Here is a 22,087-nt window from a genome sequence, read left to right as displayed (position 1 = left end):
GCAGTCTCACTTCCATAGCAAATTAATGCTCATCCCAGGGAGAGCAGCCGAGGGCTTCAATCCATTCAGAACAGGGAGGAGTGGCAGTAAAAACTAATAAAAATAAAGATAACAAAATCTTCCTTTTTTTTTTAACCCAACATAATCAGACACTTAAAGAAGCAAGCAAGAAAGCATACAAATCTCACACCAAACCCAAAATACTTGTTGAAGAGAAAAAGGACAGGAACTAAAAATTTCAAGAGGACAATCAGCGTTCACCTATATGTTGCTTTTTGTAATTCTGGCTCTTGTGCAGCTCCAGTATCTCTACATGAACACAAGTACGCGAGCACATGGATGCAAACTAGACACCACTCCAAGCACGTCAACGACACAATCGAGTTTGGTTTTGCTGAAGGACCTGGATTTTACTGTTCCTTCTCTCAGGTGTTGTGTGGGTTTTTGATGTGGAAAGTGTTGGCACTTATGAAAGACAAGAAAAATCCATCAGGTCTGAAGCAGTGAAGAGAAGAGGTCCCTGTGGCTCCGGTGAATGGGCAAAATGCATGCTAAGGAGGCTACGTACACAACGGAACAAATGGGCACATGCAGATTGCAGAAGATCTGGACATTAAAACCCTTCTTTGTTCAAGTCCCCTCAAACAGTGAATAGAGTATGAATAGACTGAATCTGCAAAGACACCAAAAATGCTTCTCTCAGAGGCAGTTTTTAAAAAGCATTAGGCAAACATTCTAAGGGAGAAAAAACAGACACCAAAATTTCTCAGTGTCAACATCTACCATTGTACACTACTGAAGGGCTTGGGGGAATTTGTGACCAGCAAACCAAACGTTCAGCAGTTAACACCAGACATGTTACAAAACTCTCAAAATCAATAGGCAGTTTCTGCAGTGCTCGATGAAACCCTTTAAGCTCAAATAATTCCCATGTTACACAGGAGCTTGTAAGGATGACAGTTTATTTTCACATTCTTAACCGGGAATAAGTCAGTACGACAAATAAAGAAAAGCTATTGTTTTTGTCTGAGCAGCTTCCATTTTTTCTGAGCAGGATTTTCCATTGTGTACTCACATGGCATTGGCAAACAATCCAGTGTAATGAAACCGCACTGTCTTTTCACCCACTAACTTGAATTGCACATTCGTAAAGTTTTAAGTACTGCATGTGCCCTTTTAACACACGTAGTATTGTTCCTGCTGTGTTAGTCACAGGTTTTTTTCTATTTTATTTATAATGTCAAGATTCAGCAATTCACATTATCATGCATCCAGACAATGGTGACACACATGTTCAAAGTCAAATACACTTAACTTACTTTTAAGGGCATTACTGACTTAAAGAGTAACTCGGGGAGGTCTTATCGCAAAAGCCAGGGCAAAGCCAGCACATTTCATGAAGTTTCCTTACCTTTTTTCTTTGGAAGTTCACATCGAGTTTCATTGAGGCGCACTTGTTCAGTGTGTTCAGTCGTCTACAGGGCAAAGCAAATTCAAAAGATTAGCAGCCTCTGATTAAAGGGCATGACTTTTTGTAAGTTCAAAAGCTTCTCTCTTATCTGCTTGTAGGGTGCCAACTGCATACAACAGGCTTCAGAAATGATACCGGTGATATTATTCCAGGCTATAAGACCACTGTGTTAAAAGGGAATCTTAGTTTCACGTTACTTGATAGCTAGGTTTTATACATTGCTTTTTAATTCATAGACATTTAAGCAAAGGAAATGGGTATAAACAAACACCTCTGATGGCTGGGGAAATGACAAGAGAAGAAGGAGGTAAGTTGCCTTCTGCAGGACTGTAACATAATGGGTCTAAAATGGGGATTTCAAGGCATTGGTGAAAGACAAAAGAAAAAGGTGCAGTTCCTCACTTTAGGCAGTTAGCATATGCTTTAAAAAGCTAACATAAAGAACTTTTAGCAGTTAGTTAAATGTTTCTCCACAGCCAATAGTTCCTTTCCCATACCTGTAGATTTTATAGACAGGTTAATACACCCAACATGTAAATCTAACATCTTTACATAAATATTTGTAGTTATTTTTGACCATGTTCATAATGATGTTATCAGGAACTCTGTGAAGCTTCAGCTCCTTAAATCCCAGGCTATCCCATGACGATAGTGGGTTGAAATGACAATCTGATGAAGATGGAAATTGAATGTGTGTGTGTGTGCCCATATGCAGAGACAGTCAGAGGACAGGAAAACGTGCTCTTTCAATAGAGAACCTACCACGCAAATCATAATTGATTAGTTTTTATTTATACTTAAAGGTCCTGATTCATTAAACCATCCATCTTCTAAAAGCAGAGGCTCAGAGTTAAATATGTTCGACTTTGAACATTTTCCAGATTTAGGGCTGAATTTCAAAATAAAGAGAGGCAGAGTGAGAGAGCCATGTGTCCACAACTCTCTTCTGGAAGAGGCTGCAAATCTCCAGAACTGTTCACATTCAAAATGTATGTGATAAGTTACCAGGACACATGAAAATAAGTATCACATCAATAACATAATCTCTCACATAGCATAAGAACATTATGGCATTAACATACTGTCCCCCGCGACTTTACTAATATTAGAAATCCTTTCAAATTGCCACCACTAATAAAGAACCAGCCCACCAAATGCAGATCTTCCTTAAAAAAAATTCCTTCACAAAATACCACCTGCTCATTTGTAGATAAAATACTCCTCCCTAACTCAATAAACCTGTTATGCTATATCAGAAAAGTCCTGTTCTCATGATATTAATGTGAGTATAATGCATGCACAAGTACACCCCGCATGCATGATAGTAATATTCTTGTAATAAATTTCAAGCTTTGTGGCTCCGTAGCTATATCTTCAGCCTTCTGCCCACAAATCCTCCTCCTCAGGGATTATATCTATTATTGCAAAGCTCATCTTTTGCCCAAACATGGAATATTTCAACCCAAAGTTGCATTTTCTTGGGGCCGTGGGGCTGAATAATGTTCAGCAATTCTTTTGAGTGGAAAATGTTTATATTTGCATATGGATATTGATTCCAAATATACAGAGGCACAGACACATTTTCAAAGGATTCCAACCCAACTTTCTATCCGTGGAGACAGTTTCCTGTGAGATGTGAACCAGAGGCTCAGATTGGAGACCCTGCACAGGGGCCAGTGCTCCTTCCATTCACTCTGGTGCCCTTTGCCTTCTAAAAACTGAGGAGCAAGACAGATGTTTCAGGAGCAGGAAGACGAAATACTGACAGCCCTTGATGTACCCTTTACCTGTTTGTACCCAGGTATCTCTCGATGTGTCTAGCCGACAGCAGAAAGTGCCATGGTATTTCTATTCAAAAGGGCTTCCTCTTCAGCACAGAAAGGGGCAGAAAGCACATGGTGAAACCAACAAGATCATCCAAAGTCATCGCTTTCCCACTAACAGCATTTGAGAACGAGATTGTTTCAGCAGAGATTGAGGGGTCAGCTCTATAAAAGTGAATGTCATTACTTAAATTGGAGGCTTGCTGTATTGGGTTTGTGTGGCAAGGTTTTGGTGGCAAGGGGCTACAAGGGTGGCTTCTGTGAGAAGCTGCTAGAAGATTCCCCATGTCCGACAGAGCCAATGCCAGCCGGCTCCAAGACGGACCTGCTGCTGGCCAAGGCCAAACCCATCAGCAATGGTGGTAATGCCTCTGGGATAGCATAGTTAAGAAGGTGGAAGAAACCTGAACAACACCAGGAGTAACTGCAGCTGGAGAGAGGAGTGAGAATATGTGAGAGGAATAACTCTGCAGACACCCAGGTCAGAAGGAGGGGGAGGAGGTGCTCCAGGCGTCGAAGCAGAGATCCCCCTGCAGCCCCTGGAGAAGACCATGGTGAGGCAGGCTGTCCCCCTGCAGCCCATGGAGGAAGGATGAGGGGGTGTAGAGATTCCACCTGCAGCCCGTGGAGGATCCCACGCCGGAGCAGGTGGAGGCACCCAAAGGAGGCTGTGACCCCATGGGAAGCCCAGGCTGGAGCAGGCTCCTGGCAGGACCTGTGGCCCTGAGAAGAGAGGAGCCCATGCCAGAGCAGGTTTGCTGGCAGGACTTGTGACCCCATGGGGGACCCACACTGGAGCAGTCTGTTCCTGAAGGTCTGCACCCCGTGGGAGGGACCCACGCTGGAGCAGTTGGTGAAGAACTGCAGCCCGTGGGAGGGACTCATGTTGAAGAAGTTGGTGGGAGACTGTCTCCCGTGGGAGGGACCCCACGCTGGAGCAGGGGCAGAGTGTGAGGAGTCCTTCCCCTGAGGAGGAAGGAGCAGCAGAGACAACGTGTGATGAACTGACCACAACCCCCATTCCCTGTCCCACTGTGCTGCTGGAGGGGAGGAGGTAGAGAAATGGGGAGTGAAGTTGAGCCCAGGAAGAAGGGAGGGGTGGGGGGGAGGTGTTTTAAGATTTGGTTTTATTTCTCATTGCTCTACTCTGATTTGATTAGTAATAAATTAAATTAATTTTCCCAAGTTGAGTCAGTTTTGCCCTTGATGGTAATTGGTGAGTGATCTCTCCCTGCCCTTACCTCAACCCAGGAGCCTTTTGTTATATTTTCTCTCCCCTGCTCAGCTGAGGAGGGCAGTGACAGAGCGGCTTTGGGGGGCACCTGGCCTACAGCCAGGGTCAGCCCACCACACCTGGGAAGCCACACCATTGTCCTGGCTGCTTTCTAACCTAGCTTTGCTGTGAAGAACTTGTTTCATCAGAAACAAAACTACTTTTTACTGGGTGCCAGGGGCTCAACCTCAGGTTTTAAATTTACCAATGTACAAAACACCGTCATGCTTTCTGGGGCTCTTCCAGTGTTGTGGAAAGATTTGCCAGTAAAATTAGAGTACTAATGATCATATTTGTGAGCTTGCCTGGTACTAACAACTCAAATCAAAGCCAGTCTGTTTCAACTTCTTCTGCCTTGTTGATGTGCCAGCGGTGGCAGAAAGCTTTTCTCATCTGCTTAACGTTGTTAGAGACTGACAGCCAAGTCCTCAACAAATCTTTCAAAAAACAAAAATAGAAGAGTTGTCTACAAAAGGCTGTCACCAATGCCCCAGTCAAAGTGAGAGAAGCACTACACTTTCACGTCACTTCTTAAAAACATGGGAAAAGACTGCCTGTTTGTAATGGTAACAAAATGCAAAATCTGGACTTGAGAAAAGGCAGGCAAAACCACATTAAATAAGCACAAGAGACGTGCCTATATAAAAACCAAATAATCTCGGATGCATATGAATGCTTGTCTGGAAAGCTCTGCAGTGTTCAGGGGAAGCCTGCAAAATATTTACTACAGCAGGTTGATTTTATGTCTTCTCCAGTCCATCACAGGTGAACACTACCTCTATTGTTTAACACTTATCTCTGGTAAAACATCGCGTCTGTATTAAAAATGTCCCTTGATACAATACTCAAAGACCAGTAGAGTGATTCACATGCCCAAATAGAGAAGTCTGGTGCTTTTTTAGATCCTCTAGAGATCAAGCCTGGCCTTCAGCTGCTGCACATGCTCTTGGTCCAGCTAGCCCGTGGAGAAGTCTGAGATATCTTAGGAGATCTAAGATGTCAATAGACACAGATATTTAGGGCTCTGAATCCCAATCCCAGTGCTGTAATTATTAACCCTTATGATGGAAGTTCTTCAGAAGCAGGAAACCTCTGACTTTTGCATCCTGTACAGCATTAAGCAGTGTTTACAAATAAATACAAGCTTGCAGCAATGCAGGACCTGATTAGCTGGAAAACTTTGTGAAGGACCTGTTGTCCTGCTTGAAGAGCCATCCGGATAATAGGAATACAACTTTGAAGTGACTTGGGGCTCCATGCATTCCCCTGGACCTGTTCTGCAGCTGTTTCCAAGCAGCTGGTGGGGAATGCAGCCAGGGGCACTGGCTGGGCATGCAGGAGGAGGCACGACAGGGAGGGCTACCATGGACAGCATGGTGTCTCCTACCTCAACAGATCTGCAAATGTCCGCTCTTACGTATTGTGAACAGGCAAACACATTTTACAGTTCCGTAAATTTCTCCCCAAGGGAAACACTACACTATTTCTTTAGTTTATCATTACTCCTAGCCAAGTTTTGGTGCTGCATACGCATGCTGCCATGCTGGCTGCTTCTGGCGCTGTAGAATTTGGGAAGAGGACATCCAGCTCCTTATACTGGGCTCTGCCATGGTCTGAACACTGAATAAGGGTCTTCCCAGTACCAGCAGGGCTGGTGTGTGAAGCTCGCACTGGCACGTTCCCTCCTCCACCAGTTTTGTGTGTGAAGAGAATATACCATTTCCCAGTCCTATCACTTTGTGTCATGGCTGCAACTGAGCGAGGTACCTTACAGGCTACACGCTCACGTGAGGTGAGTCAACTCTCTTCGAGATCAACAGGAGCCATTCCACTGACTTCAAAGCAGGGCTTTCTGTACTGCATATGGAGTACAGAATCTTACTCCGGGCTTATCTCCTAACAGCACCTAGAGCAATCTAACTCAGCAGAGGACACTGACTATACAATCACCACTTCAAAACTCTAATGGTAGGATGTCCTGTATGTAGTGACCTTTGGATTATTTACAAGCTATCTAAGAGACACTAGCTATGGAAAAAAAAGGCTGCTGGCTGCTTGGCACGGTTCAAAGTTTAGGGGTCTATATATCAAGCTATTACATACTTGTTCTTTATCTTCTTAGTCACTGTATTTGAGTGAATACAAAAACTACAACATGGCTTGGCTTTTCCTTCTCACCCTTTTATCACAGGGGCCACAAAAGTTCCCAGAGCAGAGCTGGTTGCTGCTATTTTGGAAACGACACAGAGATCCAGCTATAAAATTTTCATGCCCAATTATTATTTTGGCAGGCTGACAGCATTCGCCTACAGATTGCATGGCAATTTTCTATTGTTCCTTACTCAATAAAATCTGAGTGGAATCTCTTGATAGATACGCCTCTAACCCAAAGGCCTCAAATTTGGTCTTTACTCTGCCAAATTTTCAAATGATATTGTAAACAGCAGGAGTGTTAGAATATCTCAGAAAGGTCACTGAAATCTTTTACAACAGGGAGTCTTAAGCCTTCTGACTAAAATACTAACAGCTGCCTTAAAAAAAAGAAAAGGTTCCTCTGCATTTGTACCTCATGTTGTCTTGTATACTGCAACGCCATAAGAAAACTGATTATAAAATGAGGCTGAAAGTCTGATTTCAGTCCACAAGGGCAGAGAAATTCAGTGTTTATGCTAGAACCATTACCATCCAGAGCTAAAACTCTGCTCAAACTGATTATCCACTCTGGCATTCCAGCTTTCAAATTATCCTCCAAATAAAAACAAGAAACCCATTTTGTTCAGTACTATAGGCTGAATGCACAATTAGTCAGTGTGAAGGCTTGGTCATGCATAGCTTCGAGGGCAGTTTTGGGTGTTTGGAGAATGGAAGTTTGGCTCCCAACCCAGGGATCGGTGCATACAGAAATAATAAAAAACCTTTTTCAACTTTCTATTTCATGAAAGTGCATCATAGCCTGCAGCTCTTGTATGATATACTGACATGCACCTTGTAACAATGCTGCCACAGAGCAAAGCAAGTGTAGAAAACTGGCCATATTGGTCAGCCGAGCTGTGAGGATTTCCAGTACACTGGAAAACTTGGGAGATGTTGGTTTGATAGCTAATACAGTAACAAAGCTGGTAGTGGGGGCAGCGGCTGACACTGGTTACTGGTTTTGATGAACCCAAATCTTGACATCTGGCACAATCACCTTTTACAGGTTACTCTCAGCTAAAGGTTGGGAACTGCTGAGTTACAGCAAATTAAAAGTCTACAATCTGAAAACATGACTCTTCCATCTATACAACCTCTACATAATGCTTCTATTTCTACCTGACTATTATATGAGATGTTAGTCCTTTTTTAGATCTAAACTGTTTAAAAACTCAACAAAAATTTAAGTCAACAGGTGTTGTCTTCTGAATAAAATCGTTACAGAAAAAGTTACTAGACAGTCATAAACCCTTTGTCTTTGAATAAGATAATTTGTAAAGATCTGTGTCTATGCTTATGTACTACAGGTCTCAGCAGTATCACTTGATTTAGGCTAATATAAAGCATTTTGTCACATGAGTGCATCTCTCCAGCTGCTAATTTATATTCCAAAACATCATATTTCAGTAAAAGAGGAAAAGACCCTAGTCTTTAGCTGTTCAGCTCACAAAGAAATCCTCACAAATGTATAAACCTAGTGTAATTGTTGTAGGTGTATCTGTGAGTCTACAGAGAGGCTGGATGAGCAAGAGGTGAGCTGTTCCCCTTTAGCTGTGTAGGTGTTGGATGCCTGGTGACCATGATTGGAGTACTACCATTGCCAGTTACTTCAGAGAAGAAAGACTGGGGAGAGTCACAGAGCTATGCAATGACTGCACCTCACCATTTGCTCTCACAAGAGACAGGGACAGACATCATACTTGCACTTTTGGATAGTCCTTCAACTTTGTGGGAATGGGCAGAAGAGAAGAGAGGTCTACCTCCTACCACTTCTTAGTTCCCAAACTACAGCCAAGTATGTCTTCCGCCATGCTGGACTGAAGCAGGAAGATGCATGTATGCATGGAAAGAAGGTTTCTCTAGGCATGGGCATAGCAATCCCTCCCACCAAGCTGTACTGAACAGCAGTAGATCAAGTCTGCAGTTACTCTGCTCCCTGGCATCCTTGAGAGCAATCATGGAAGGATCCAGGTCCTTCCTACTGATTTGTCTTCAGACATAAAGGCTACTACAGAGAGAGAGAGAATATTCTGTTCCCTGTATCCTTGTAATAGACAAAATGAGAAGCAATAGTTCTCGCTTGCAGCAAGGGAGTTTTGGGAAAGCATTCTGACAGCTACACCCAGGAATTACGTGAATCCTCCCAGGGTCTCTCCTGGGATGGAGAGATGGACTAGATGAAATCTCTTCCAGCCCTATTTTCTATGGTTCTCAGAATCCCTCCCTGCAGTCCTCCATCGCAGACTCATTAATCCCTGCAATGCACAGTACGATGTGCAGTGGAACAGCATATAGTCTCTGATGACTTTAGCCACAGTTGCAGAAGGGGAAATAGAGTTTTGTCCAATTATCTTGATGTTGGTGTTATGAAAGTTTCCATAACATGTCATAAAGACTGCTTGGTTAGGGGCCAGATGCTCCTTTGTCCTTGCTGAAGAGGAGCAGAGCAGAACCCAGCTTGAGCTGACCACAGGAGAAAGAAGAGGGGAACAATGCCTCTACAATGTGGTTTTGCAAAACTACCACAGAATTGCTGCTTCTTGAGTCCTGGGGGGCAGTACTTGAGCAATGTGATATGGTATATTCATCACAGACAAAGTATATGAAGCTAGATAAACAGCAAACAGAAGCCTTCTGGGAGGGGCAAACCAGTGATTAGTTGTAGCAGCTGTAGTACTGTGGGGTTCTGGTCCCACTTCTGTTACTGGTGCCAAAAGGAGAGTACCAAGGGAATCACAGCAGCATAAAACCCACATCTGCTGCCAGAGAAAATACTTGCTGAATTCTGTGCAATGATATTTCATCTCTTCTGCTGTGCTTGGACATGAGAGTTATTCGTGTGCAACTCAAATGTGACTCTCATTTATTCAGGGTTTGCTTGCACTACTGCTAGTTCTTTCTTAAAAGGCAGTTGTTTCAAATCCATCGGATTTGGGTCTTTGCAAATTGTGTGATGTTTTCTATGAGTGTAGTCCTACTCCAGGATTTTCCGTAAGAGAAGTTAATTCAGAATGGTATCATTATAGATATCATTGCTTAATTCACATGGACAAGAAAACATCTCTTGCTTCTGTTGCTACGCTAACAATAACAAATCAGCTTATGTTTTTAAATTATCAGAAAAGAAACTTTAGGTGTTATTTACCTGCAAAGAGGTTCTACAAGGTCCTTGTCAAGAAAATCATGATCTTTCTTTACTGCAGCAATGTCAATGGGAAACTGGGAGTCTATAAAAGGAGACACAATATTAAGATGACTGCTTGCTATTCAAATGAAAATACATTGTCTACATCTAAAATGCTTTGCATGTGCTTGCTCATTGAAATCTAGTATGACCAATTTCACTCAGCTCTGGTTTCCTTCCAACTGTGTCTGTGACCCTTTCAGTGACTTTTTTTTTTTTTTCTTCTGTAAAAGGTATAATTCAACATCCCATGCTCCAATGAGAAAGCAAGATTATTTCATTTTGGCTTTAATAATATACTCAGTTGTTAGCTGTTCTTTCTAGCACCTAGCACAAATGAATGAGATCAGGGAATTACCAACACACTTTCTTTATCCACATGAGCAACAAGGTTCTCCATTCCCATCACAGTGACTTAATGAGTTATTTGCTAGACAGACTTTTCCCATGAAACAGAAATGTTCTGTGCTTTTTGCTTTTAATACAGGTCCCAATAACAACGATTTCAGACAAAGGGTTACTCGAGTAACAGAGACAAAAAAAATGAGCTGAATTATAACCCCAAATATTAGCTAAAAAGCCAGACTAGTGTGCTGGAAGCTGACTTTTGTAATGAAAAGTGACATGACTGCAACACATTAGTGGGCTCCGTAACGGTGGGAGGGGTTCCAGCGCTGTGGCTGCTCTCCAGATGCTCTGCCATGCTTAGGTACCGCAGCAGGATGCTGGGATACAGGAACTGCAGCCAGCATTTTCAGACACTAGTGCTTAACACTGACATAATAGATGCCTGTAAAAAGGACCTTGTTTTCAGAGACGCAGACTGTCTAGAGTGCATACCGACTGTGTGGGAACTGTGGGAGCCCAGCACAGGTTGCTTTTTGGAGGGAAACATCCCTTTGAGTTCAGCAAGCAGCAGGCTGTTCTTTCCCTGGGGGAGTGGGGATCTGAGATACGCGGACTACAGGGCAGACACAAAGTACTCCTGGGCACCCAGGGACTGTGGTAGACACGCATCTATGTCAGCTTTGGTCTGGCAAGCTTATTAGTCTTAGCTCCTTGCTGGGTTTAACAGAGCCCACCTAGCTCCTCAGGAGTCACCTGAGCATCTCAGCGTGATGCTCCCAATACCTGGGCACCAGGTGGCCTATCAGGACCCAGCACCTGAGCCTTGAGGGACCTCAGATGGCCATCAGAAGCCGCAGAGGTGTCCTCATCCATCCCACATGTGGGGATGGATGGCGTCTGAGCTGGCTCTCAGGAGAGCTGACTCTGACCCGTGAGGTTTCTTGGCCATAGCTCCATGCGTGGAGCCGTGCTGCCTCCAGACCCAAGCTGACCCTGGAAGGCGTCCAGCGGCGTTTGGCAGAGCTGAGCTTCTGCTAATAAGTCTGAGCGGGCCTGAGCTGGCTCTGTGTCTCTGGCAGAGAGAATATGCAGTTTGGGAAAAACGAGGATGAGCTGCAGTTTCCTTCTCAGCATTGAGCTGGGAGAGCAGGGAAAACCCAGCCCCAGTCCCCCAACCGCTGGCCCTGTCCTCTGGGACGCTGCTTCCCTGGGCACGAACTTTACACTAGGAAGGGGACATGGCCATTCGCTTTGAGTTAACACCAAAATGTTGGCTTTTCTTGCTTTACAAATGTAAAACACAGCTCAGATTATTCACTTTTGGTAACTTTGCAGAGTTTTTCAATCTTATTTTCAAGTAAGATCAAAAATTTCAGTAACTGTCAGTGTTTTCAGTCTTATTTTAGACACGGTTCAGGAAGTTTTTTAAAAAAAAAAAAAAGAGACCTATGTATCTGGATTTTTTTGTACTTCCTTTTGTTAGCCTTTGAGGTTTACACAAACTATGTCCCTATGGCTGTGAGGGGAAGAATCTTACTTTTCTTTAGGCACTGGTATGACTCCAGCAGCTGAGGCTTTGTGAAGCAGCCAGCCATGGCCGTAACTCAGTCAAATGTAGAGCTGGCCAACTGCAAGCTCTCCTGGCAAGGGCCCAGTGCACTTTCAGAACTGCACAAAGAGGAGAAAAACCTACTTACCCTCATAGAACTGAGCATATTGGGGAAATCCAGCTGCACGTAGCCAGTCACACGCTTCCTTTGCTTCGATTTCTGAGAAGAAAGAGAAAAGAGAAAAGTTCTCTGTTATTTTGCATTACGAGTTCTTTTAATTACGAGGAAATAGCAAAGAGACTTGGTGGTGGCTGTTTGTTGCTTAAAAGTACTGTCATCACTCTGAAGTATTTTTTTATAGTATCAGAAAATAAGATAGAGTCCCTTAAAGAAATCCACCTGCCCCTGGGGTTTGCCTAGCCGCTTGGTGACTGGGATGAAGCGTTAACCATCTCCACGCAGCAGAACTTGCTCAGCCAGTTTTATGGTTCTGCGTCCTATCGTCCCCCAAGGGTAAGTTACTGAGGAGAGATGACGATGAAGCAGGGTGGAAATGGGACGACAGGGAGCACGCACTGTGTTTTCTCCTGCTCCGACACTTCTTGCAGAGAAAAATCCCACGTGAAAGCCACTGAAAGCTCTGCCAGGAAAACCCCAGCGCAGGTCTGATGTCACTGAAGGGACAATTGCACAGGTAGGACGCGCCTTCCTACCTTTAGCCATCTGAACTCCATTATGTAGACACAGGCAATAGAGAGACAGTTCTTTCCAAAGGGTATTTCATTTTACCTTAAATTAGTGTCTAAAATAGGTGGGATAAATCAACTACTGACAATGCTTTTCTCTTGTGGCTGCTAACAGAGGGAGGATAAACAGCTACAGATATGTCTGTGCAGCTAAATAAAATAGATACAGGCAGTAGCTTCAAGCACAGGACCCCAGACCACTCTCTCTTTAATTTTAATCCTCTTCCAGGCCTGTTTCAGTTAGCTATCAAGATAAATCTTTTCTTGAGAAGGCTAGTATTAAGCAGTGATGAGAGGAATTGTGTCATCTTGTCCCTGCCTCTCCACTGTTTCAAAGTATGGACACAGCTGATGCTGGACTAGGTTTCCCCTTTCAACAGCTTTCACTGGGTAAGATGTATCCTACCTCTGTGGAGGAGGTGGGGGAATCATCAGCTGGACAAGAGAACAGTCCTTTTGGAGGTGACGGTAGGGATAGATGAGCATGAGGGAATGGAAGAAAATCACGTTCAAGAGGGGAACTACATAAGACCTACAGCTTTTTGCACAGGAGAGGCAGATCCACCCTGTGCAATTACTAAAGCAGCAATAAATAAATGCCAAGTACACAGAGGATAAATTTTGAAGTGTCTCCAGTGAAACAGACTTTGTGCCCTCCAGCTGTTACACACATACACGGTTACACATCTGACCTTTGCAATGACCAAAGCATGAGGGTACTTCAATTTTTATCAAGCTGCGTGGGTTCATTTTATGGAGACCTGAAAGCAGTGTGCCAGGTCCGGCTCTGCCAGGCACCAGCAATGCCTCCACGTGCAGCTGCTCCCGCAGCGACTGGAGGAACAACTGAAAATAGAGGCTCACCCAGATAAATGTGAGTTGCTGGGGAAGCCTGGGCAATACCTCCTTGCTGGCCAGATCTAGATCAGGATCTACCACTTGAACAGTTTCGGTTTACAAGATCAAAGTCAAAACACCTATCTGCACCTCTTACATTTGCAAAACGCGAAGGAATGAAATGTGCAGGTGTTGAAAAAAGTAGACATTTTAGGGTGCTTATTATTCAACCTGAATGAATGAGTCAAGGGTTTTGGCACATTTGTGGTTGTAAAATCTAGGCAGCCGTAATACAAAACCCTAAATATAAAACAAGCAGTGGAACTGGAAAAAGAAAATCAGGCTCAGTTGCTCTTCTGCATGTCCTGCCTTGCATTAAAAAAAAAAAAGAAAAATCCAGTTGTAAATCTGTTTTCTACTAAAATGCATTTTTATAGATAGGAGATACTGGCATGATTTTTTCCCCATGTAATTCTGTTCAAATCACTCATTATATCCCTAATGACTTTACCCACTGAAGCTCACCATAAAACCTGCTTTGACTATACTCTGCAGTGTGTGACCCACACACCTTTCTGATCCTCTAAATACTGAGTCATGCCAGCAAATTTTGTTGCAGAAATCAAAGTTCAGAATACAAGGTCAACTTATCAAAAGCCTGATTTCCCAAAGACGATTAGACAGCCAGTAACAGCTCCGCAATGGCCGCAATCATTAGCGGTGCTGAAAAGGATTTACCACCAGGTCTTCATTTGCTTTGACATTAGTTCATGTCAAGGCCAAAAAAAAGGAGTATGAAAGTACATTCAGTTCTTAACACCGCACAAAAGAATGAGCAGCTTACATAAAATGTGGCTCTCACTACTGCACATCTGTGTGCTGAAAGCACATCTCTATTATGTTCCAGTGAGACTGAATGTTTTTATTAAATGCTTGGAAAAAAGACAAGTCTTTATACTTTTTTCTTTTGCTTAATTCAATCTCATGAAACACAGATGAATCAATCCCATTTCAAACTGTATTTTACAACTCGGAACAGCTGTACGTACATTCTAGCTTCATCTGGCCTGGAAGCACAACTAATGAAGGCTGTGGGTGATGGAGAATGCTACCATTTAATGCTCTTATACGCTTATCATATTTCAATGCTTTTTTGCAGTTGGCTGCTCAGAGGAGCTTGCTGAGGAATCTTCCTGTAGCCCAAGTGAGATCTAAAAAAATCTCAGGTTGCAATGGGTGAATAATTGCAGGGAATAACCAAGGAAGTAAATCTTACTCATTCGGTGATTTTTTTTTTTCGTATGAGGCTGTTTGTAACACATATTTCTGATGGATGAAGTTCTGCATTCAAATCTTTGACTATATCTTCCACGAAGGAATCTATTGGGACTATTCTCATTTTCTGGATGATCACCTCAAACAAACAGATTCAGCCTTGAATAAGATTTGCTTAGTGAGCCTCAGACATGTATCAGTGCCCAGTTCCCTCCCTTCTCTCTTTCCTTTTTGGTCTTATTCAGAGGACAGCAGAAGGTTAAAAATGCAATGTGCTGCTGGCCCAGCCAGAAAATATAACTTTGCTCATATGAGTGTACTTCCACTGGCTAAAGGCACCTGCTCCGGCCATTCCCCTCTTGGCTGATCCTGCAGTTTACGTGAAAAGGCACAACCAAGGATTTACTCCTCAGCAGACTCCCAGGAGCACGTGAACCACAACCGACTCACAAGCAGCATCTCCCCCGGTGTGACCAAAGGGCTGCTCACCCCAGCGCACCTGACAGTGGGTTTGTGTTTATGCAGTATCGCCCTGCTCTGCTGACTGAACAAAAGTCAGGGATGATTTACCTACTGCTTTCCACTTGCTTGGGCGGCAGTTAATGACAATCATTAATTATTAAGGCTAGATGATAATTCAGTCAGAAATATTGGCAAGCATCAATATGTCTCACAGTGTTTGAATTCTCAGGGGGCTTATTCAGTTTTTTAGTTGAAGCTTGACAGGAAACAAATGTCTCTTTTCCATTTCACTTTTTTGCCAGTAGCAAGTCATAATTGAGATCCACAGACTAAAAGCCCTCCAGCCACATTTCTGGGGAGACTGGGGTGATGATCACCTCATGGCCTCATATCCCCCACATCCACCAGCTCTTCCCAGGAGGTATGTCCAAAGTCCTCTGCGCACAGATGTTGCTGCTGACCTTCCTCATATCTCACCCCAGAGGCCCCCCAGAAGTTGCCTGTTTCACCGAAACCTTTGAGTGCACATATACAAGAGACTTAAAACCTTGTCAAACTCCTCTTGATCAGCAAAGCCATCTTTTATTTTTTTTCTTTTTTTTTTGCCTCCCCTTATGCGATTGTTTCTTAATCATCTTGCCTCCTGGAGTTGTCCCACTGTGTATTAAATTAAATGTTTATCAGAGACACTGATACAGTAGCCCAAAGCATATATCGCACAGTAGAGACTGAAATGCAAATCTCTGATCCATTTTTTTATTTGTTTAAGATGTAAGGAGAGGGACCTTCACCTGGGAAACTTGACAGTCAGAGCACAGCTGGGACATGGCTTTCAGTCCATGCTTAGTGTTAAGCAGGTTTGAGCTTGTCCCACAGACCACGTGGGTGCTCTGGCTACCCTGGGGCTGGAATGGAGACAGTTGTTTGCAGTCTTTCTCTATCTCCCAACACTTTCTCTGATTCTTCACAAACTGCTTTGATGGTGCCCAACACCAGAGGAAGACTCTAGCAGCCAGCTGCCACCAAAGTGGACATCCTGCCCTGCCTGCCCCGTGCCGGCTGGCATCTTCTCTTGCTTTCCTTCTTGCTACACCAGCTCCTGCCTAACCCTTCAGAGATCTCCTCAACCCTCCAGCTGGCAGAAAACTAACCCCACCAGAACTGCTAATGGTCTGCTGTTGTATTAGCAAGCTGACCCAGATCCTCTAAGGGTCCTGTTTAGTCCACATTAGCTGCATTTTAATGAGCCCAAGAAAACCAAACCACCAGCACAGTCCTTCCTCACATGAAAGACAACTGTCTAAGAAGTTTGAAGAAAATTGCTCTGTCAAGAGAGAACCATGTAAGTAAATTAATTTTCTAGCTTGGGACCTTATCACTGTCCATGAATATCGGTGCTAAGACCTACATACTATGGTCCTTTCCCTTCTCCTGCCTAGACATCAGCATTTCATCTTCTTTCTGCCATTCTCCCTCTGTCTCTTCTATCTTCTGTTTTGGTGTTGGTCCTTTTTTTTTTAAACTATATTTTCTATTTAAGATTCAGATATCCCTTTGCACAGTGAAAGAAATAGCATCTAGAATAAATAAGATGCATAATTACCTCATCTTTTGTGTTTATGTCAACTTTATGTGATAACCTTTACTATTCATCTGTCTGTAACAAATCACTGCTTATGCTCACTTTTTTATTCCCCCTATATTGCTCACCACTTAAATCTAATTTACTAGAATTCAGATAAAATATCTGGAAGTGTTAGAGAAAATGATTAATCATTGGAAAGGAGTGTATTTTACTGTGCAGTCACATCAGTGAGCTCCAGGTCTGTGATGTAGAAGAGGTCTCACTCCTGCAAGCGTTGTTTGGGAGTAGGGTACCAGTTTGGTTATAGCTCACAGGGTTTGCAAGTGGTTAGTCTGGTGTTATGCTTTACATTAACTTTTAGTCCTTATCTTACTCTCTCCTTTAAGAGAAGGAAAACTGTTGGGATGTTGTACTTCATCTTCCAGAACAACATCTACCTGGCATTTTAGGGCCAGTTTGGAGGCTCAGCTCAGCCCTGGGTTTAATAGCATCTTTTACTCTCAGGAGCCACTGTGGACCTGTGTGAAAAGTGAACCAGAGTATGCTCCTGGGGAGGAAACATTGATTATGTCTTAGACCTGACGCGTGCTCAAGGCAGCTGTAGAAACTATGCAGGAGAGCTTCAGCCTTGCCTTGCTGGTCCTGATGCATCTCTTCTGCCCCATATGCCTGTCATGTCACCAACAAGCCATGCCACCACCCTGATGTCTTCCCAGAAGAGCACTCATGAGGACAGATGGGATCTGCAGGAAAGCTCAGTTCAGGCTGAAGTTGTATAAGAAGAGGTCCAGCGTGTTTCAGCTGCTTCTTGCAGCCCAGTCTGAGGTCCTTCAGTGACCCTCATTACGCTCCTGCCTCTACATCTCACAGTCTTTAAGATATTTATCCATGTAACTCTTATTCTTATTTTAGAAATGGGAATTTAAAGTACTTCAAAAGTGCATAAGCAGGTTAGAGACAAGATTGGTGGGAATTATGTGCATGATTCCTTTAACTGCCCATAAAAATACAGCTATGTCACTCCTCAGTTACTAATACCCTTAGAAATCTGGCCTGGGCAGACCACATACCAAATTTCTGAATATCTCAGATACCTAAACCCATCACGTCATTGTCACTCAGCTACTACGTATCACTAAAGGCTGGTAGGTTTCCACTGAATTGCATTCGCAAAGCTACTTTGGAGCTAAGAAATTAGACTACAGTAGGTTAGAAGTGCTTAATTGTAAAGAACAGGAAAATACTTGTAAATATGAGAAAAGGTGACTTTCCAAGGTCACATAGGAAATTCACAGCAGAACAGAAGCTCACATCTATAGCTTGCAAGGAGCAGGTTAATACCTTTACTAGATTATGGTCTCGCTTCACTACTGCAAGCAGGTTGGTGTAGATCATGGAAAAATACACAGCTTCTCATATTCCCCAAGGAAAAAGTCCCATGCAATTTAATAAAGATAGATACAATTTTCTGTAACATTTTCACGTTGCATTGGACCCACCAGAATTCTTTAAAAAGGAAAATTCTGAAGTTTTATTTATAGGATGATATGAATTTTTGTGCAAAGGATATTGGTGTCTCTGAAATTATGTAGGCTGTTAGCATAATTTTCTGAGAACTCCATTTGAGGGAATACTTTTAGGTAGATATCTCATGGTGTGCCTGATTCCGTTCCATTCTATAGGACTTTTCCAGAAGAATTCCAATAATAACGCAAATGTAATTGTACCATGCACCTGTAAAATTACCATTTATAGTACATATATAAAACATAAGCATACAATGAATTTATATTATTTTACTACACTATGGTGCATACTCCTCAATAAATCCTGATAATAAGGTTTTCAAAAGTGGAATTTCATTGGAATTATTTTATATCATGCCGTATAATTACTTTTAGAGGAAAGGTTATGTTTTGCAAGCAAGGAACAAATAAAGCTGTCAAAGTGTTATTTTAATAGACCGTAAGCTTTTGCAGAATATTGTAGTACCAGTAATAATACAATAAAATATGGACCTTTTAAACTACTGTGGCTGAATATAATTCAAATGTCAATACAGAAAGATCCTTTCAAGCTCATGAGTAGTTTCTTTATGTAGAATTCTTTACACTTGATGAATAATAGTCAGATGATGTCCATTCATGCTCTGACTTCTTAGAAAGGTTGAAAGTGAGAAGCATGATTATTTATAGACATGAAAAAAAATTCTTATATGCTGAGAGGTGAAAGATTGGGACTGTTTACCGTGGAGAGCAAATCAATAAGGAAGGGTTATGGTAAAAGGGCACAAAATCAGGGGTAATACAAAAATAGGAAATTGGGAACTTCTATTCACTTTACCTTGCAGCACAAGGACAGGGAGATTACTGAAAAGGGAGGAGTGAAAAAGAAGGGGGGCAATCTGAACAGATAAAGTATTATTTTTTTTATATAGCAATCTATAAAATTCATTGCCAAAGGACACTGGGATCAGGAGATGAGTAGGCTCAATACTGAGCTGGAGTCTTAACTGACTACTCACTGCTACCACCACAGATTTGGAAAAGGATTCTCCAGAACGGAATAAATGAAACGAAACTAAAGACAGTGTTATGAGATTATTTTTTCCTGGTTAGATGACCCCTTATATAGCTTTTCCTTCTGAGTTACTGACATTTCTATCACTCGGACATAGTCTGGGACTATATAAACTGTTACAACCACTATGACAACTGTTTTCTTCCCTACTATAACCAAATTCTGCACAGCCCAGATGGGAGACTTCTTGTCAGCCTTTTATCTTAAGCAAGGCTGCATTTCCCAAGAAGAAAGAGGAAAGGTGTGTTATTCCGTCAAGGACTTAGGAACCTAACTCCCCTTTGGGTGAAAAGGATTATGCTGAATTCCTTTCCCAAATTAATGGGATACTGGTAAAACTGGTAGGCCTGAGATTTATAGCAGGTTCACCAGGCAAGAAACTTTACAGGTCTGGGAACACTGTGTCTGTATTAATATTTTTTATGTCTAGATCTCATTAGAGCTAGGTATATAACACAATGGTTTCGCTCATGCTAATAACAAGAAGGCAGCTATGCAAATAGCACCTCAGCACCAGGGAAAACACTAACAGTTGGCAGTGTAGGACAGACCTTTGCACAATGTGCTACACCGCACAAGCTCTTTAAGCTGAGAGGTGACTTGCAGGGGCCATTGAAGCTGCCAGCACAACAAGCCAGCAGGGACACGAGGACACATAAAGACCTCAGGAGCAAGAAATAACCTGAGGGACTTCCAATTCAGAGTAATTAGTCGCCCTTCCAGGCAGCCATCCCTGTCCCTAAGAATTTTTAGCATAAAATTAGTTCCCCAGGGAATTCTCCCATTATGTAGACTTCTAAGTAACTCCCTTCTGCTGAGGGACAGGGTGTTCGGCACAATCGGGTGCCTAAATGTGAGAATGCAATGAGATTTGGACACCAAGTAGTTGTCTTAACATTTGAAAGTCTCAGACATAACATTAATACCACAGCAAAGACATTTAATAGTGCCAACTGATGCTGAAAAGTCACATACATGTTATATGGCTCAGCTATGTGAAAAAACCAAGAGATTCAGGTCCTGCTTTGAGTGTCCTCTCCAGGTATTTGGTTGCTGCTTATCATCATGATCATTTCTATCTACCGCTGGTTTCCCTTTCTCCTCATCTTTCTGTATCTTCCACTCCAAAGTCACTTAAAACTAACTCCCTGCCATTCATTTCTCTGACATTTTTGCTACCTGATGTCCCACATGTCCAATCAGTTAACACAACCTTACTCGATGCTAGTTTGTTTCCTTTTTTTGCCATCTTCCTTTTAAATTCCTAAACCAGGATTTTGAATACCTCCTAACCCAAAAATATCTCTCCCTATCTTCAAGTATCACTTCGAAATCACTTTTCTTCTTAGCTTACAATTGATTTGTACAATGCAGCACTTTGTGATGACACTAATAAAACAATAGCTTGCATCTCACATCTCATCTTGAGGCACTTTAAACGGTTATAAAAACTGATACGAAAGTTATATATAGGGATCACTTCATCCCAGGGTGAAATGCAGCTGCATTAGGATGAAATGTGGCAGCTGCATAAAAGAACGCTGCAGCAGTTTATGACAAGAAACAAGGAGAATACTTTATCCAGCTGAAACTACTAACAGGATTTATGAGACAGATAAAATTCAAATAATATATATATATAGGGAGCTGACAAGGACACCAGGCTCGCCTCCCTTTAGTCTTAGGAAAAATACTCTGGTATTGCTAATGGGCAGAAGTGATTAAGAGCTCGGTTCCCTTCACATCCTCCGCTTTCCCTATTAGAATTTATATTCCTTTTCTTGCCTTCTGACAGCCCCCACGAGTCTTGGCTCAGCGCAGACTCAGAGGACAGACTACCAACCACCCACTCCCCAGTACCACGCGGCCCTTCCCACCTATTTGGCCTGCCGTTCAAATGCTGAGCGCTGCTGACTTGAGAATTAAGAGGGCTTTGATACATGAGCACTGTATGTCCACTGAAAAATGTGTTTGGATAAAGGTATGGAAAAATGTGAGTCTTTAAGGGCTATAACATAAAATATATTGTATTTTTAATGTAGAAGGACCATTATCAACTAGGTAGAGAAGGGATAACAATCTCTTCATTTGGGATCTATTCAAAAATTTCTGGTGACTCACAGAGTCACTATGGGACTAATTTTGAAAGCAGACTCTCATTTTATGAGTTTCTACTTTTGGTTTCCAAGTTAAGAGATCTAGACGGCATCTAAACTTCTACATAGCATCAAGTGGCCTGAAGACCAAAATAGCTGCTGAGCTCCTATTTAGAAGGGAAATGCTGAGTCCAGATGATGTTTAGAAAACCTTCAAGGCTCACTTGCCACCCAGATTTGCTATAAAGCCATTTTTACAATGTACCATTGATACTTCCATAACTAATAGATATTAATAACAAGTAGTCATTGAAACACTGCACCTACATGTATACCATATCTTGTATTGGATCAGTGTTTTTGAAGAGTGAAAGAGCAAGTGAGTGGCCCACAGGCTGCGAAGCAGCTTTGCAGAAAAGGAGCTGGGGGTCTAGTGGACTCCAACTTGAACATGAGCCAGCAATGTGCCCTTCAGGCAAAGAAGGCGGACAGCTTACTGGACTGCATTAGGAGGAGTGTTGCCAGGAGGCCAAGGAAGGTGATCCTTCCCTTCTTCTCAGCACTGGTGAGGCCACGTCTGGCGTGCTGAGTCCAGTTCTAGGTACCCCAGTAAAAGGAAGATACAGATTTACTGGAGTGAGTCCAGCAAAGGGCTATGAAGATG

At 42.7% G+C, this 22,087-nt stretch overlaps 1 protein-coding gene across 6 annotated transcripts in view; it reads right to left on the bottom strand.

Annotated features, from left to right (window-relative positions):
* STARD13 (StAR related lipid transfer domain containing 13) overlaps nucleotides 1-22,087 on the bottom strand; it is a 305,468-nt gene that overhangs the window by 28,859 nt on the left and 254,522 nt on the right. For all 6 annotated transcript variants that reach the window (XM_075742017.1, XM_075742018.1, XM_075742021.1 and 3 more), the window contains 3 exons: nucleotides 11,990-12,061; nucleotides 9,906-9,987; nucleotides 1,412-1,475 (listed from right to left, as the gene is read on the bottom strand). In XM_075742017.1, coding sequence (XP_075598132.1) covers nucleotides 1,412-1,475; nucleotides 9,906-9,987; nucleotides 11,990-12,061 — 218 coding nt within the window. The remainder of the gene's footprint in view (nucleotides 1-1,411; nucleotides 1,476-9,905; nucleotides 9,988-11,989; nucleotides 12,062-22,087) is intronic.

This window comes from Balearica regulorum, chromosome 1, assembly GCF_011004875.1.
Source record: "Balearica regulorum gibbericeps isolate bBalReg1 chromosome 1, bBalReg1.pri, whole genome shotgun sequence".
NCBI lineage: Eukaryota > Metazoa > Chordata > Aves > Gruiformes > Gruidae > Balearica > Balearica regulorum.
Note: the sequence above shows the minus strand (reverse complement) of the source record. Positions and strands in the feature narration are given on the sequence as shown.